Here is a 17,085-nt window from a genome sequence, read left to right as displayed (position 1 = left end):
CTGCACCCTCCTCATCCCACTGACTTTAGCAAACTCTGCTGGGCTGCTCTTCCCCATGTGTACTTTTCTTACTCCAGAAAAGTGACACTCTGTTGCCTCACTACTTTCCTTATTCTGTTCTGCCCCTCCATGATCTTTCATGCTATGCACCTGCCCACTCCCTACCTTTCCATAAAGACACCTGTCTTACCCCACTGGAGCTGCAGTATTCTCTATAATATTGTACTGGGCTGCCTTCTCACATGGACATTTTTCTCAGTCTGCTTAGTATTAATACTCCATGCTGTTCTGCTCCCTTCTATGGGAACTCTCCATATCATTCCCTTGTCCAAACCTTGCAGGAATGCCCTCACTCCACTCAAACTGTGACACCTCGTGTTGAGCCACCCTTCCATTGGGGAAGTAAGTTCTCCTTACCTTTATTAATCTCTAATACCTCATGTTAGGTGGCTGCCACCACTACCCCTATGCTGATTTCCACTTCTCCATCTGTGTTCCTTTCAACCCCCCTCCAGCCAGAGGAGGTAACTCCTTTAGAACAAAATCTCAGAACTACCAACACTGTTAACCCTCAGGCAGAGCATCACACTGTGACAATGACAATGATCCTTTTCACCTCCAAAGTATCTATTCATTCAGCCTCTGGTCTGAATCTCCTTTCTGATAATCTGCCACTCAGCACCTCATACAGTTGATAGAAAATCTCTTTTCCCTTCTTGCGTCCAGGATGAAATCTCTATACTTCTAGTAATATAATTCTATCAGTTTTTACTAACTAGCCATCAACAGGAAAATCCCTATAGAAGTGGCTGGTCTAGGGATCCCTGGGTGGCTCAGCGGTTTAGCGCCTGCCTTCACCTATGGTGTGGTCCTGGAGTCCCAGGATCGAGTCCCACATCGGGCTCCCTGCATGGAGCCTGCTTCTCCCTCTGCCTGTGTCTCTGCCTCTCTCTCTCTCTCTCTCTCTCTCTCTCTCTCTGTCTCTCATGAATAAATAAATAAAATCTTTAAAAAAAAGTGGCTGGTCTTCAAGTTATACACTGCATATCACTGCTGATTCAAAGATGTACTTTTTTTTGTTTGTTTTTAACATTTAACATTTTAGAATGTTAATATTTTTTCTTTAATATATAAAGTATATATTATGTGAAAAACAGTAGGCTTTTTTTATTGCTTACCTATCTACTTTCTCATGATACATAGTCATCACATGACAAAAGTCATGGGATATTTAAAAACAAAACGAGGTGCCTGTGTAGTTCATTCAGTTAAACATCTGGCCCTAGATTTCGGCTGCAATCATGATCTCAGGGTTGTGAGATTGAGCCCAGCGTTGGGCTCATGCACTGGATATGGAGCCTGCTTAAGATTCTTCCTCTCCATATCCCTCTGTCTCTGCCCTGCCCCCTAAAATAAAAAAATAAATAAAACCAAAAAACCCTATTGCCCTGAGTACTGTAACTATTCCCTTCAGATACTGGTATAGAGTTTGTTCTATATGCCAAATATCTTTCTCAACTGTGGGAACTTTTTCTCACTGTACTAATTTAAATTAACTGAGAAGAGCATATTTGGCCCTGCAGATTCATTCAGTCAGTATCTACGTATCCAAGTCAAGTGAGAGCAGAGAGCTCCAGAGTGGCATTTATAAAGGAAACACTCAAGGATCAGGTGGATCAGGTACCATGGATTACCTGATTTCCATTCCATTTTCTGGTATTATCAGGGAGTCATAAAAAGAATGGCTCTGAGTTCTTGTTTCTTGTCAGATGGGGATATTGATCTAGTGGACTGGGAGACAAAATGACATGTAAACCTACTCAGAACTGACCACTGATTAGACCTGGGAAAACATGGATGCGGTATCTCTTTATTAGTCTTCCAAATTAGGCTGTTCTATCTTCATTGCCTAGCTCCATGCCTGATATGTAGTAAAAATATGCATCAATAGGTAGACAGATGAAGAAGAAGTTAAATTATTATGTTGTTACAGCCTTTCCTTTGCATGGATGTGTAGTTTTTGGTATATAGAATGGCTTAAGTATTTAAGGCATAAATAACACCCAATGAAAATAAAGTTTTCTAAAGGAGCCAGTTTAATTAAGAGCAGATTTTTTTCCCCTCTTTTTCTTCATTTGTGGATTCATTTTCTCTTTCATAGACATACCTATCATTGCATTTATAAAGACATTGAACAGTTATTTTCTTTTTGTGCAGGGGCCTGAATTAATGAATAAATATGTTGGTGAATCTGAAAGAGCAGTTAGAGAGGTAAGATAATTATGCCTTGAAGTGGGACTCTGCATAGAGGAACTACCCTTCTGTCCTGTATGGTTTCCATTTTGTTTTGGGTTACAGATTCTGAAATTTCCAAATCAAATTCTAGTGGTATGTTTTTTCTTCAGGCAAATACTATTTTATTATTTAAAAATGTAACTTTGAACATCTACAGTACTTTGTTTTTTACTTTAAACATCTTCATACTACAGGCCTTTAGTTTCACCAAATAAAGATTTAACAACTGCCACCATTTCAGTAAAACAAACAAACAAACAAAAAAACAAAACACTTGTACTTACAAGGAATGCTTGATCTCAGAATGAAATTTAAACCCTTTAAATTCTGTAGTCCTTTAAATCAAATTAGCTTAGTATATGAAAGTTTTACTGTATCCTCCTTTTATAAATTATTTTACCTTTGCCTGGTTATTTAGACAATGCATCCCCCTCTTCTAAGATTTAAAGCCAGCACCTAATTAATAGGCCACTCATTCATATTGTGGGAGCTGCACAACTGATAAATTCATGCAAAATCAGGGCATTTGGAGTTGGGTAACTACAGCAATTTGACCACAAGTCTTGGCTTTCTTAAGCAGAGTTTGGCTTGTCTCACACAGACACCCTGTATTCTTACAGAAGCTAAGCGAGGACAAGAACACGCAAACAGCAATGGAATGAATGGTCTCCAATTGTGAATACCTGGGTACCAACCCAAGAGTATTAGAGATTGGAATACTCATTTTTTCATCTAAGAAAAAAATCCTAAGTTACTTTTTGACCTATTTTTTTTTTCTTTAAAATGTAGGCAATGGTAATTGTAGATAAGTGTAGGAAACAACAGCACCATTGATTAAAATAAGAAAAAGACAATGTTTATTAATATTAATGTTCCAATAACTGTTTTTTATTTTTATGTCATTATCCTTGTGACAAGAAAATGGGGGCCTACATTACAGATAACACACATTTGAATTTCTTTCTGCCTGTGCTGACTTTTTCTTTCCCTATGGCTACCACGCCAGTCCGTATTGATAGTCTGAATTCTGGTCTAATCAGTCTATGTGCTTTCGGAGTTTGGTTATTTTTCTTGTCCTGGCTTTACATCAGCCATTACTTTCCCTCAAGATCTTCAGAGAAATGAGCAGTGGCTTTTGGGTTTATGGGTATTTTATATGCTCAGCTATAACTGATTTTACATGCTTATGGTTTTTCTTTAAAACGTGTTTATGATCGTTAATAATAGCTGTCATTTACTGAGCTCTTACTATTCCAGGCAATGTGCTAAATGCTTTGCATTCTTTTTTTTTACTCAGTTCTTAAAATAATCTTCTGAGGCAAAAATCTATCATTATCTCCATTTTCTAGATGTGGAAATTGAAGTTTAGAGAAGTAAAGTTACCCGCCTAATGTCATGATTGAGCTGGTTGACTTGTACATAATAGATTTAGTTTTTCACATAGTTCCAAACTAAAGCCAACTGCAGAATTTTCTGAGGTTTGCTGATCTTTAGCTAATGTGGAACTCTTTTCACCAGATCTTCCGAAAAGCAAGAGCGGTGTCCCCTTCCATTATTTTCTTTGATGAACTTGATGCCTTAGCAATTGAAAGGGGGAGGTAAGAAATATTTAAAAGAACTGCTATTAAATATCTACAGTTATATTATAAAGTAAATAGCATTTCTTACACACATTTTATTTATTAATACATTTGGCCTAAAAACATTTTTTAATTCATGTAGTTTTTTTCTCTTGTACTCAACTATTTCATGTTATCACTTTATAATACTTTTATATAAATATTTTTTAAACAGTGATATCCATTTGGGGCATTTGAATTAATTTCTATAGCTTATTACTTACAGAGACCCCTGGCACTATCAAACTTTGGGTTGTTATATATGTATGATAAAAACTGTAAACAAAATTCCATTAAGAATAATTATCCAATACAGTAAAACCAATTATATAATAAAAGGTGCTATTTTTATAGATTTTAGTATTCTCTAGATTAGATTGTTTCCTAAAATACAGTTATAGTAGAATAAAAATTAGTATTAATAGTTTTGTTCCTGAATCTTAAACAGTAAAGATTATTATTTACATAATTTTAAACAGATGTGTATATAGGTATACAGATGTAAATATATGTGTGTATGTATATGTATGCATACATTTGTGTGTGTGTATCAGAACTATTTACAAGTATGATTTTTTTTCTTCTACAAATGTTGGGATCCCTGGGTGGCTCAGCAGTTTAGTGCCTGCCTTTGGCCCAGGGCGGATCCTGGAGTCCCTGGATCAAGTCCCACGTCAGGCTCCCAGCATGGAGCCTGCTTCTCCCTCCTGTGTCTCTGCCTCTCTCTCTATGTTTATCAAAATAAAAAAAAAACAAAAACAAAACAAAACAAAAAAACCATAAATGTTTAGAGGTCCTTTTGAGGATTATACACTCAAGTACTTTATGTAGAGAATGTTAATTTGTGTGCTTTGTCCATACCTTCTTGATGTGTATATTGATTATAAAAGTTTTGCTGATGATAATTACAGTGATGGTAGAAGGCACATTAGAGACCCCAGTATTAAAATCTATAAGAGGCATTGGTGGTCTCTTCCTTCCTGGTATATAGCTCTCATCAGATGAAAATATAAACTGTCATTAGGAGACTATTACCAGGAAGTAGTCTGTCCTGCTTTTCACTCTACCCATTCGATATCCTGTAAATACCTACTAGTCTTTTTATTTTATGAGTTGAAGCATTTGGATGCTCTTATTACTTCCGAGGTAGGTGCCACAAAAGGCTACAAAGAGCCCAAGTTCACCTTAACTACAAGAGAAGAAAAAGAAGCCAGAGAAGTTTGCTGAAAGTAGTGTGACCTGCCACAATTACATAACATCAGAGACATTTTTGGAGCCTAAAAAGGAACAGGGTGGGATACATTGTTAAATATGAACCAGATGGGAGGTAGAATATGTAGCAGAGTTCTCATAAAATGCTTTTGAAATAAAATGGTGTGAAAAACCAGACAAGGCACTTGATAGGACTATCCTGTTTTTGCAGGTGATTTGGCTCAGTAGAAGTTTGCAAATATATTAGAGCTGCTAATGATTTGCAGCCTCCAGATATCATTTCCCCTAATAATTTTCATCATATTGTGGATTGCATACCTCCCTTCCTCAGTGGCTTGTTCAGACCAAGGTCAAATAAATTCCATGGTGTTTCCTTTGTATAGAAAATGTTTTGCTCAAAATTGTTGATAATTCAGATAACAATGAGGGGCTTCTCAGTGGCTCACTAAAGTGTCCAGCTTTTGATCTCAGCTCAAGTTTTCATCTCAGGATTGTGAGTTCAAGCTCCTGCTGTACATGGAGGCTACTTAGGAAGGAAGGAGGGAAGGAGGGAAGGAGGGAGGGAAGGAAGGAAGGAAGGAAGGAAGGAAGGAAGGAAGGAAGGAAGGAAGGAAGGAAGGAAGGAAGGAAGGAAGGAAGGAAGGAAACAGCTGAGCATGATAACAAACATAATGCTAATTGTCCGAAGTAGGGACTTCTGGTTGTACCAAAAGTAGATGTACTAAGATGTACTTAGATGTACTAAGTCTTTTTTTTTTTTTTTAAGATTTATTTATTTATTCATGATAGACAGAGAGAGAGAGAGGCAGAGACACAGGAGGAGGGAGAAGCAGGCTCCATGCCGGGAGCCCGACGTGGGACTCGATCCCGGGACTCCAGAATTGCGCCCTGGGCCAAAGGCAGGCGCTGAACCGCTGAGCCACCCAGGGATCCCGATGTACTAAGTCTTATGTAGATTTTTTTTTTTCATAGACATAAGAATCTCAAACATTGATACTCTTTTTTTCTCTCTCTCTCTCTTTTTTTTTTTGCGTGTGTGTGTGTGTGTGTGTGTGTGTGTGTGTGTAATGGGCCAACATTGCCTAGAAAGTGATTGTTTTATCTAATTAGAATACTGGCACCCAAAACTAAACATATAAAACCTCCACATGTATATTTTTGTTCTTCAGCTATTTGGACTATTCCTAGAAATTGAAAAACCAGCTATTGATAGATACCAAAAGTATAATATTTTCAAGATACTGAACCAATTTTATGCGTTGCTAAAGAAAGAGAAAACATAGAAAAATTAAGAATTCCATAAACTAGGAAGCATTTCTTCATAATGCTGGGCTATGGAATAGCTATTGATTTCATTTGTTCCATGTTTTTATGTTTTCTATGATAACATTCAGGTCAAACCCATATGACTAGTTCAAAAATGACATAAAATGGCATAAAAAGATTGTTTCTTCTTATCAAAATTTTAATTTCTAAACTTAAGATGTTTAAAAAATTGAGCAGAAAATTATGGTATACTATAGTCCCTATTACCCTTATGTTAAATCAATTATTTGACTATTTAAAGTTAGTCAAAGTAGCCATGAAACTGAGTTTTGCAGCCAGCAAGCACATTATAAATAGAGCATTGATGAATTTTGTGCTTAGCTTTAGAAATAGTTGTGCTTTTGGAATGAAAGATTGTTCATGCTTATAAAAGTATCTAATTACAACCATTATTTTCTCCTCCTTCCTGTCCCATTTAAATTTCTTGGGGATTTGAAAAATAATTAAGCCTGATGTTTACTTCTTTTTTTCTGAATGCCATTTAAATTCTGGGTGTTCTGAATTCATATTATGAGTTGGAGAAAATGTTATAAGATTTCCTTTATGAAGTGTTTTAAAATATCTCCATAAGATTTGGGAAAACTGAAAGTACTGTTAAAGTAGTAGAGCTCTTTGAAAAATAGATATTATATCAGAGAGTAAAGCACTGAGGTAAGGAAGAGATTTGAACTATCCTGGGCTAATAATGATGTTAGGTAATATTCATTTAGTGCTTGTTATGTACTAGTAACTGTTTTAAGTGCTTTACATACAGGTAAAGAAAAAACTCAGAGAAAGGACCCTGCATTAATGCAAGGTAGGATACAATTGACAGTTGACTCCAGTACTCTGCCTCACCTCCCAACTAGCTTAAATATTTACCCTTTTGAAGTCATAGTGGGGAGGAGAGAGCAAGCTGGGCCATACATCATCAGTCAGTCTTGTCTTAAGCAGCAGTCCTCTCCTCAGAAGTGGAGACATATAGAGTCATATCGTATATTCTCTTAACCTAGTCTCCTCTGATGGAGGAAATGGCCACTGACTAACTTGGAGAGGACTAGAAGAACTTACTTGGTCTAGGACATTTTAGTTAGTCACAGGATTCCAAATCATCCTCTTTTCCTGACGTTGATGGCCTGGTAATGCCAAACCTCAAGCAGGATTAGAAGAGGTTCAAAACTAGGAACATGTCTCTGGAGCTAAAGAGGCTCATTTTATTTGTTTAATTAACTTCCAAATAATGTGACTCCCCTTGTTTGGACCTCATTCACTATGTTATGGTCTTTTTTTTAACTTGTAATTATCACAGCAGCCTCAGAAAGTGTGGGTCCTATTTTCATCTCCATTTTACTGATGAGAAAGCTTAGATATATAGATGCATCAATATCTTAGCTTAAGGTCATGTACATTAAAAGCAGAGCTGGGATTTGAATTTAGGTATTTTGACTCCAGAACAGATACTCTGAGCCACTTTTTTGACTTGAACCATACCAGATTCTAGGATTCCACATATAAGTGAGTGGTTAACTAACCTTTCAAGCTTGTAATTTATTGTGCATTTTCTCTGTGACTTACTTTAGTAATGACTCTAAGTGAGCTGTTGTGACATTCCTTTGCAGGCATTCATTTACTCACTTGTTCAGTAAATATTTATTGAATGCTTATTTTGCAACAGGCTTTATGTTGAAGGTAAAACAGTGAACAGGACCTAGGACATACCTTTGTTTATTCATTTGTAAATTGGAGATGATAGTAGTAACAAATTTTAGGTTGTTAGAATTAAATACTTATAAAGTGCTTGACACAGTGTCTGGCATTTTAGTAGTAACTGCTTACAAAACTTTAGTATTTATTATAATTTCTGCATATATATTCTACTAATAATAATTTCCATGTAAATAGAAATACAGTAATAGACATTGAAATAAATTCTGTCTCAACAGAGTTTACGTTCTAGTGGATGAAACAGAAACATTTGGGAAATTAGAAAAAGTATTCTACAGATGAGAGGCAACATGGCATTTCGTCAGTCTAAGATGCCTTTAGTTTTAAGACACATCATTATTATATGTACCATTACTGATGAAAAACGTAGCCTTAAACTGTGATTATGGTGCTGAGAAGTCATCAACTCCAAGAGACATCTTGATTTAAAAAATTTTAAATATGAAAAAAGTTTGTATCTTAGAAATAGAAGAAAGTGGGGTGCCTGGGCGTCACAGTCAGTTGAGCGTCTGATTTTTTGGTTTCAGCTCAGGTTATCATCTCGTGGGTCATGGGTTTGAGCCCTGTGTCTGACTCTGCACTCAACGTAGAATCTGCTTGAGATTATCTCTCTCTGTCCCTCCCCCCACCTCACCTGTGCACATGCGTGCTCACTCTATTCTCTCTCTCAAATAAATAAAATCTTTTAAAAAAGGAATAGAAGAAATGTAGTAGTGTTACTTGGGAGAAAGAAGATCTCTTTTGATTTATAAACACAGTGCTATTAAATATAAAAAATATTTGGAATATTGTTTTATGACTAGAATGTAAAATGATGATTAAATATATAGAAAAATGAAAAAGATTAAGTGCCCAGTTAAAAGCTGACTAAATGATAGCTTCTTGAGGTGTTGGGAATCTGTGATATTAACTACTTTGTTACTGCACTTAATCGTCAAGAATTAGTACTTGGAGTGGTTGGGGGAGAAAATAAGAAGTTCCAGCTTTCTTTGAAATTGAAGGTTTCAGGCTTAGCAGCATTCTGAAAAGAGCTCTGAATTTTAAAATAATGATCAGGAAATGGAATAGCCTCTTTTACATCAAATCCAGACTTCTGGTAAATTCAGTGAATTCACGACACTAAGAAGCACTGTAGAAGAAATTTTTGTGGGAATCATTTCTCTAAATGACACTTTCAAGGAGGCTTATACATTTTTCTAATGTGATATTTATGGTGGTTTTAAAATTTTCATAAAATCATAAAATTTTATGGTTGAAAAAGTTCTTAGAAGTCATCTAGTTTAACTTTTAGTCTTCAGAAGAACAGAAGCCCCTCGATATTAAGAGAAGGGGCACATAAGTCTTTTGTGGCCTGGACAAGACTAGAATTCATATCTTCTGATTCACTGCTCTTTGAACTGTACTCATGCTGCCTCTTAGACTATCAGGATTTGAGACAGAAAAAGTGTGTTTATGTTGTGGTAAAAATTCTCATGTATCTAAATATTTAGAGAATATTTTTTTATGTTTAAGAAACTCTAACAGTAACCACTTATTAAATACTTTTAACCACTGGTTTGTAAATCTGTATTTCAATTTACTAAATTAAATGCCTTGTTCCTGGTATGCAGATTTTCCTAATTTACTTAATTGCCTCAGATATAACATAGTTTTCACACTTGTAAACTCTTACTATTAAATGCTGAAGAAAAAAGCAAAGTGTTACACATTTTGCATTATAATAGTTCCATAAAGTATAGCAGAGTTTATGAATACTTTTTTTGCTTTGTGTTGTCTGTGCATTGTGGCTGAATACTATACCACAGATTAAAGCTATGACTTTCCTTGGAGAGGTCTGTTGCAGCGTTTATTAGAAATTGGAAATTTTTTGTTGTTGTTGTAGGACACATAGGTCTCGTAGCTGTCTTGTCTTTGAAATGAACATTTGCTTGTGTTTTACGTGCATTAAGAAAATTATCATAGGTAATGCTTGTGTTCAGAGTAGTATGTGTTTGGTTAGCCTTCTTTAGACTTCTTTTAGGTCTCTCCCAAGCATGAATACTGACTATGGGGGTGGGAGGTAGTTTTAAGAAACAAAGTCAGATGCCTACCATTTAGAACTTGATGACATTTAAAAATGTATACTAGAAAAAATTTAAATTGGATAGATGAGATGCCAGTCTATAATTTAGAAATCATATGAAGGGGCAAATGATGGGACATTTTATTTTATTGAAGAAGATGAAAGAAAATCATTTTTGTGAAAATATTAGTATTAAAGGATAAAATCATTTCAATCATTACTGTCACAGCAGTGAGATTTCCATAGGATACAAGTTGGCACACGTTTTCTATAATAGGCCAGTTAGCAAATATTTTTGTCTTTTTGGCCTATAGTCTCTATACAACTATTCATCTCTGCTGCTGTAGTGCAAAAGCAGCCATAGAGAATATGCAATCAAGTAAGAAAACAGTTGGCTGACTAGATTTAGCCTGTGGCTGTAGTTTACGAACCCATTTTAAGATATCATAAACATCCCCTCGGTCCATGGCACTGTATGACTTTTGAATAGGAATAATTTGGAAAAGGGGCTTGACTTATGAAGGGAAAAGAGAATTAATGTTTTAGGAAAGTCTAGCTTCAGTATTTTGTGCAGCTGAACATCTTTTTTCCATTGTTGTGTTGCCTATCTCTAGCAGATAATAAAGTTTTATAAAATCATTTCATTATGTTAGTGATTACACATTTGTTTTTAAGCTTTTTCTTGGAGTTGGTTTTGATTTCCTAGGATGTCAGTTTAATGGTTTTTGTTTCCTACTGCAGCTTTGAAAGTCAGCCAAGAATATTTCTCAGCCCATAAAACATTTTCACTATGCTATTCTCCAGCTAGCTCTCAATGATCTGTGGAAATAAAGGGCAAAGGCAGCATGGGTAATGGGAATCCAAAGAATTTCCTTCACCTAATCATCAACATTAACTATAGCCACCATTTCCTCCTATAACAAATAGCAAATTGGACAAGTAGGAGTTTCACTTCTTTCTGTTTAGAAGTGCCAGTTGGAGGTGTCAGTAATAAGTTTTTGAATATGAATATTTTTATTAAAAAAATAAGTTTACTTGGGTCCTATACAATACCAGCACAGAATACAGAATTTTAAAACTAGAAGGATCTCTCTCTCTCTCTCTCTAATATCTTCATGCTCTTGTCTCAGATGTCTAGATAGTGCTTAGCAAAGAAGCACCCACACATTTATTTTTTGAATATGTGAATGAAGGCTTATAGAAAACTAGAGATTAGGTTCACTTAGCTGGTTGTTAGTGGAGTCTAAGAAAACACTATATTTTGGTGTCCTTTATAAACCAGATTTCTTTTAAAATTAAACACTGAGACTGTCTTTCAGAATTTTCTCACTTGTCTTATGTTCATTGAAGCACCATCATCTTCATTATAAATTGTAAGCTTTGGAATACATTCACCTGTCAGAGTTCTAGAAAGAATTAAATGAAGTGCTAAGTGATACTTTTTTCAAAAAAATTGAAAGTTTTTATACACAGTAACTCTGAAAGTGGATCTGGACTCACAAAAATTTGTCAGTTGTGCTAAGGATACAGAATGACAGATACTCTTTATAATGTACCTGATAGCAATGTAATTAAATGGTTAACAAAGGATAGTAACAATAATGTAGATCATACTTTTTAAGTCAGTAAGAAGACATTTTGAAAAAGATTCTTGCCATCCTTGGTACACTAATTAATTCTTTAGAAGGGTCACTAAGTTACCCTCTACCCAAAAGGCCATTCAATAAGACTTGACTTATTGTAGTCACACTTGATCCAAGCATTTCTGTACCTGAGAACACAATCTTATAAGTGAATTATATTTGTCTCTTCTAGAAGGTTTTTCATTTTAAAAAAATTTAAATATCTGAGAAGTATAAAAGTATCCTTATCTTGAAATTTTAGCTATTCAAAATAAATCATTCCTTGACGACTCATAATAGCAGAGCCAAGCTGTTATTACATTTGCACAGCTAATACACGGTTAACACTAAAATGTAAAGAACTCTTCAGTACCAATGTATAGCAATCTCCTACTAATACATCTTACAGAAATAAAGTATCTTACTTTAGTTTATTAGGCTTACTGGTTTGGGCATGCCTAATAGTAATGAAGAGCCTTAGAGGGGGAGTTCTTATCTTAGTATTATGTTGGTGGTTTTCATAGCAAAATGAAGGAAATTTGATAACTGAATCTGGGTGTATGTACTAACATGTGCTGTACTAACTTCTGAAAATTGTCTATCATATGTCATGTTCATGCTTTGTGTCAGCAACCATTATATACCAGCGCACCCCTTATTAGTTTGTTAAGATAACTTAAAAAAGTTAGAGATATTTTTATTAAGACAATTATAACATTGATAATTACAATAATGATAATGCCTATAACTACTACTTGTTAGCATTTTCTTTGTGCTGAGTATTGTGCTAGATTCTTTATACATTTTATCTAATTTTGAGAAAGGTATGAGCCTACTCGTGTTTTGAAAGAATTGAGGTTCAAGAGTTTATGTACCTTTACCACAGATTACACACAAAAAAATAAAGTTGGCATTTGAACCTTAGCTTTTGAATATCAAAGCTCTTTTCCAAATTCAAGCAACCTTCCCAATGAGTAACCAGTAAAGGTTTTACTGGAATGATTTTTAAAATGTCTTATTATGGAGGTGAAATGGAGTGAAGGGCTGATGTCCTAACATTGCTGGCTTTGCCTTCCCCTGAGCATTACTAGCAGTGGCGTACTCAATTTATGAGAACAATGAGCAGAATTTCTCTGATGAGGTATAGAAGAATAAAGTGTGATTCTCACATTGGTTCCAGTTAATGAGGAACCTAATGAAGAACAAATGGAACCAAGTGTTTCTTCAACTTCAGACATCAGCGTGAAATCAAGCGATAAAGTTTGTCATCCTCAAATAAGTGAACAACTCAGGTTTTGCCCAAAACGTAGGTGTTGTAGTATACCAGTCCTTCTCTTGTCAGCCAGTTTGCCTCCAGTTAATAAAGTATATTGGGACACTTTGCAGAACTGGTGCCAACAATTTAATTTGGGTACTGATGACCCAGAAAATAGAGGTTTTTCTGAGTCTCCAGAAACATGCTTACTCTGAAATAAACCAAGAGTGTGGTGACAATGTAAAGATGATTCCTGAAACATCACCAGAGGCTAAATTGCAGTCATGTTTGAGGAAATGCAAGATGGTGGCCAAGGAAGCAAGGATTTGGAAAAGTTGTAAGAAGAGTGAGAGGGAGGGAGGACTTAATACAGTCAAAGTGGTAACAAGAAGGCATGTTGACAGCATGGTCAAGAATTGCTGTAAGAGCCAATCAATCCAACTGTGAATTCACGTTCCATTCCTGCTTCTGTTGAGACCTTTCTGCTGCAAGCCTCTCGTGTCAGGTGGTGTGTGGTCCATGGCAGACCTCTCCTGGCAGATACACAAGATTGGGTTCGCCTCCAGTTTCATGTAGGTCAGGCCTGGGTGCCTGACATTCCCAAAAGATGATCTTTCTCTTCCTATTACCTGCCTGCACTTCCCATCCCGAGGCCTAGAAGATAATATGTTATACCTCAAATGTGCTAAGATAAATAAGAAGATGATGAAAAGATTAATTGTATTGGGGAAGAAAAGCGACCTCGTTTGAACACACCAACATCATTTAATTTGAATGGGCCATATCTTACTACAGAATACATGGTGGAGAACCCCGAGCTGCCACTGACTTGCATCCCAGTGATTGCTGCCTTCTGTCTTAGCCTCAGCATCACTTGATACCTTGAATACGGATGTGAGTGTCTGGATTCTGTACTTGAGGCTTGCCATGAAGTGACTGCTCCTCCTGCTTCAAGTATTTAGTTCTATAGAATATAATTTAGTTCTGTTTTAATTAATGGATTTTTTTTAAAGTTTTAGGTTTTCAGAAAAATTGAGCAGAAAGTACAGAGTTCTGAAATACTGCTCTACCCCCTTCCCCTACTATCAGCAGCCTGCACCAGAGTGGTACAATTGTTGAACCTACATTGACTTACCATTATCATTCAAAGCTCATAGTTTACAAAAGGGTTCACTTTGGTATGGTATAGTCTATGGACTTTGACAAGTATATAATGACCACTTATATCCACTATTCAGTGTCCTCAAAATAGCTTCCCTACTCTAAAATTTTCATATTCCATCTATTCAACACTCTCTTCCCTCCAACTCCTGACCACTCCATAGCTTTGCCTTTTCTAGATTGCCATACATTTGGACTCATGATAGCCTTGACTAATTTCACAACAGTATGCGTTTTAGATTCCTCCTTTTCATGGCTTAATATTTCCACTTCTTAGTGATGAATGGTCCATTGCCCGCATGTACCTTAGTTTGTGTATTCATTCACGTATTAAGTCATCCAGGCTGCTTCCACCTTTTGGCAATTATGATAAAGCTGCTACAAACATTTATGTACAGGTTATTGTGCAGGCATACGTTTCAACTAATATAAATACTCAGGAGCATGATTGTTGGAACGTGGGGTAAAAGTATGTTTAGTTTTATAAGAAACTGCCAAACTGTTTTCCAAAGTGACTGTACCATTTTCCATTCCCACCAGCAATGATTGAGAGTTCTTGTTGCTCCACATCCTTACCAGATTCGATGGTATCAGTGCTTTGGATTTTGGCCATCCCAATGGGTGTGTAGAAGTATTTCATTATTTTAATTTGCAAGTCCCTAATGACCTGAAATGTGCAGAATCATTTCATATGCTTATATATCATCTGTATATCTTTGGTGAGGTATCTAGATTTTTTGCCCATTTTTCCACCTGTCATTTTCTTATTCTTTGGGTTTTAAGAGTCCTTTTGTATTTTGAGTGATATTCTTTTATTGAATAAGTCAAATATGTTTCCTAGTCTGACTTGTCTTCTCTTTCTCTTTCTTTAATTTGTATATTCAGATTATTGATATTGATATAAATGGCTTAAGATTTGTAAAAAACTAAATAAAATAAAACTTCATATTATGTAGTAATTCATTATATCCTGTGACTTTAACTGAATGCATTTATCAGTTCTAACAGTTTTTTGGTTGCCTCTTCAGGTTTTCTATATATAAAGTATCATGTCATCTGCAAATAGTGAAAGTTTTACTTCTTCCTTGCCCATTTGGATAACTTTATTTCTTTTTATTGTCTGATTACTGTGGCTGGGACTTCTAGTACTATGTTAAATAACAGTGGTGAGAGTGGACATCCCTGTCTTGTTCCTGATTGTAGAGGAAAAGCTCTTAGTTTTTCTTGGGAATTAACTGTGGTGCTCGCTTCAGCAGCACATACACTAAAATTAGAATTAGCTGTGGGGTTTTCATATGTGGCCTTTATTATGTTGAGATATGTTTCCTCTAAACCTACTTTGTTGAGAGTTTTCCTTATGAATGGTTGTTGTACTTTGTCAAATGCTTTTTTTGCATCTATTGAAATGATCATATGATTCTTATCCTTTCTTTTATTAATGTGGTATATCACATTGATTGATTAACAAATAGTAAACCACTGTTGCAACCCAAGAATGAATCCCACTTGATTGTGGTGAATGATTTTTTTAATGTATTGTCGGGTTTGGTTTGCTAGTATCTTATTGAGAATTTCTGTTTCTGTTTTCTTCAGGGATATTGGCCTGTAGTTCTCTTTTGTTGTGGTGTCTTTACCTGGTTTTGGTATCAGGATAATGCTATACACTAATAATAAAGCAGCAGAAAGAGAAATTAAGGAATCCCATTTACAATTGTACCAAAAATAATAAGATACCTAGGATTAAACAAATCCAAAGAAGTGAAAGACCTATACCCTGAAAACTATAAAACACTGATGAGAGAAATTGAAGATGTCACACACAAAAAAAGGACATTTCATGCTCATGGGCTGACAACAAATATTTTGAAAACATGTATACTACTGAAAGCATCTACACATTTAATGCAACCCTATCAAAATACTACCAGCATTTTTCACAGAGCTAGAACAGATAATCTTAAAATTTATATGGAACCACAAAAGACCCTGAATAGCCAAAGCAACCTTGAAAAAGAAAAGCAAAATCGGAGGCGTCACAATTCCAGACTTCAAGTTATATTACAAAGCTGTTAGTAATTGAAGCAATATGGTACTAGCATAAAAATAGATATATAGATTCAATAGAACGGAATAGAAAACCTAGAAATGAACCTACAGCTATTTGGTTAATCAATCTTCTAGGTGCCTGGGTGGCTCAGTTTGTTAAGCCTCTGCCTTCAGCTCAGATGATGATCTCAGGGTCCTGGGATCAAGCCCTACATGGGGCTCCTTGCTTAGCGAGGAGCCTGCTGCTCCCTCTCCTTCTGCCTGCACTCTCCCTGCTTGTGCTCTCTCTCTCTGTCAAATAAATAAAATCTTTAAAAAAATTAATCTTCAACAAAGAAGGGAAAAAGTATCCAGTGGGTAAAAGACCACTTCTTTAACAAATGATATTGGGAAAACTGGACAGCAACATGCAGAAGAATGAAACTGGACTACTAAATAAAATGAATTAAGTACCTAAATATGGGATCTGAAATCATAGAACCCAGGCCATAACTTCTTTGACATTGGCTTTAGCAAATTCTTTCTAGATATATCTCCTGAGGCAAGGGAAACAAAAGCAAAAATATTTATTGGGACTTCATCCAAATAAAAAACTTCTGCACAGCAAAGGGAACAATCAATCAGCAAAACTTAAAGGCAACCTATGGAATAGGAGAAGATATCTGTGAATGACATATCTGATAAAAGGTTAATATATAAAGAACTTATTAAACCAAATGCCCTCAAGTGAATAATCCAACTAAAAATGAACAGAAGAATGAATAGATCAATGAATAGATGTTT

At 35.6% G+C, this 17,085-nt stretch overlaps 1 protein-coding gene and 1 pseudogene across 6 annotated transcripts in view; both read left to right on the top strand.

Annotated features, from left to right (window-relative positions):
• SPATA5 (spermatogenesis associated 5) overlaps positions 1 to 17,085 on the top strand; it is a 351,116-nt gene that overhangs the window by 84,195 nt on the left and 249,836 nt on the right. For all 6 annotated transcript variants that reach the window (XR_003125408.3, XM_025420546.3, XM_025420547.3 and 3 more), the window contains exons 12-13: positions 2,218 to 2,271; positions 3,814 to 3,893. Coding sequence is in view for 5 of the 6 variants with exons in the window: in XM_025420546.3 (XP_025276331.1) it covers positions 2,218 to 2,271; positions 3,814 to 3,893 (134 nt within the window). In the remaining variant the exon portion in view is untranslated. The remainder of the gene's footprint in view (positions 1 to 2,217; positions 2,272 to 3,813; positions 3,894 to 17,085) is intronic.
• On the top strand, positions 8,447 to 14,182 carry LOC112642688 (developmental pluripotency-associated protein 2-like; annotated as a pseudogene).

The sequence above is a fragment of the Canis lupus genome, chromosome 19 (assembly GCF_003254725.2).
Source record: "Canis lupus dingo isolate Sandy chromosome 19, ASM325472v2, whole genome shotgun sequence".
NCBI lineage: Eukaryota > Metazoa > Chordata > Mammalia > Carnivora > Canidae > Canis > Canis lupus.
The sequence above is the reverse complement of the archived record's forward strand: the minus strand, read 5'-3'. Positions and strand labels throughout refer to the sequence as shown.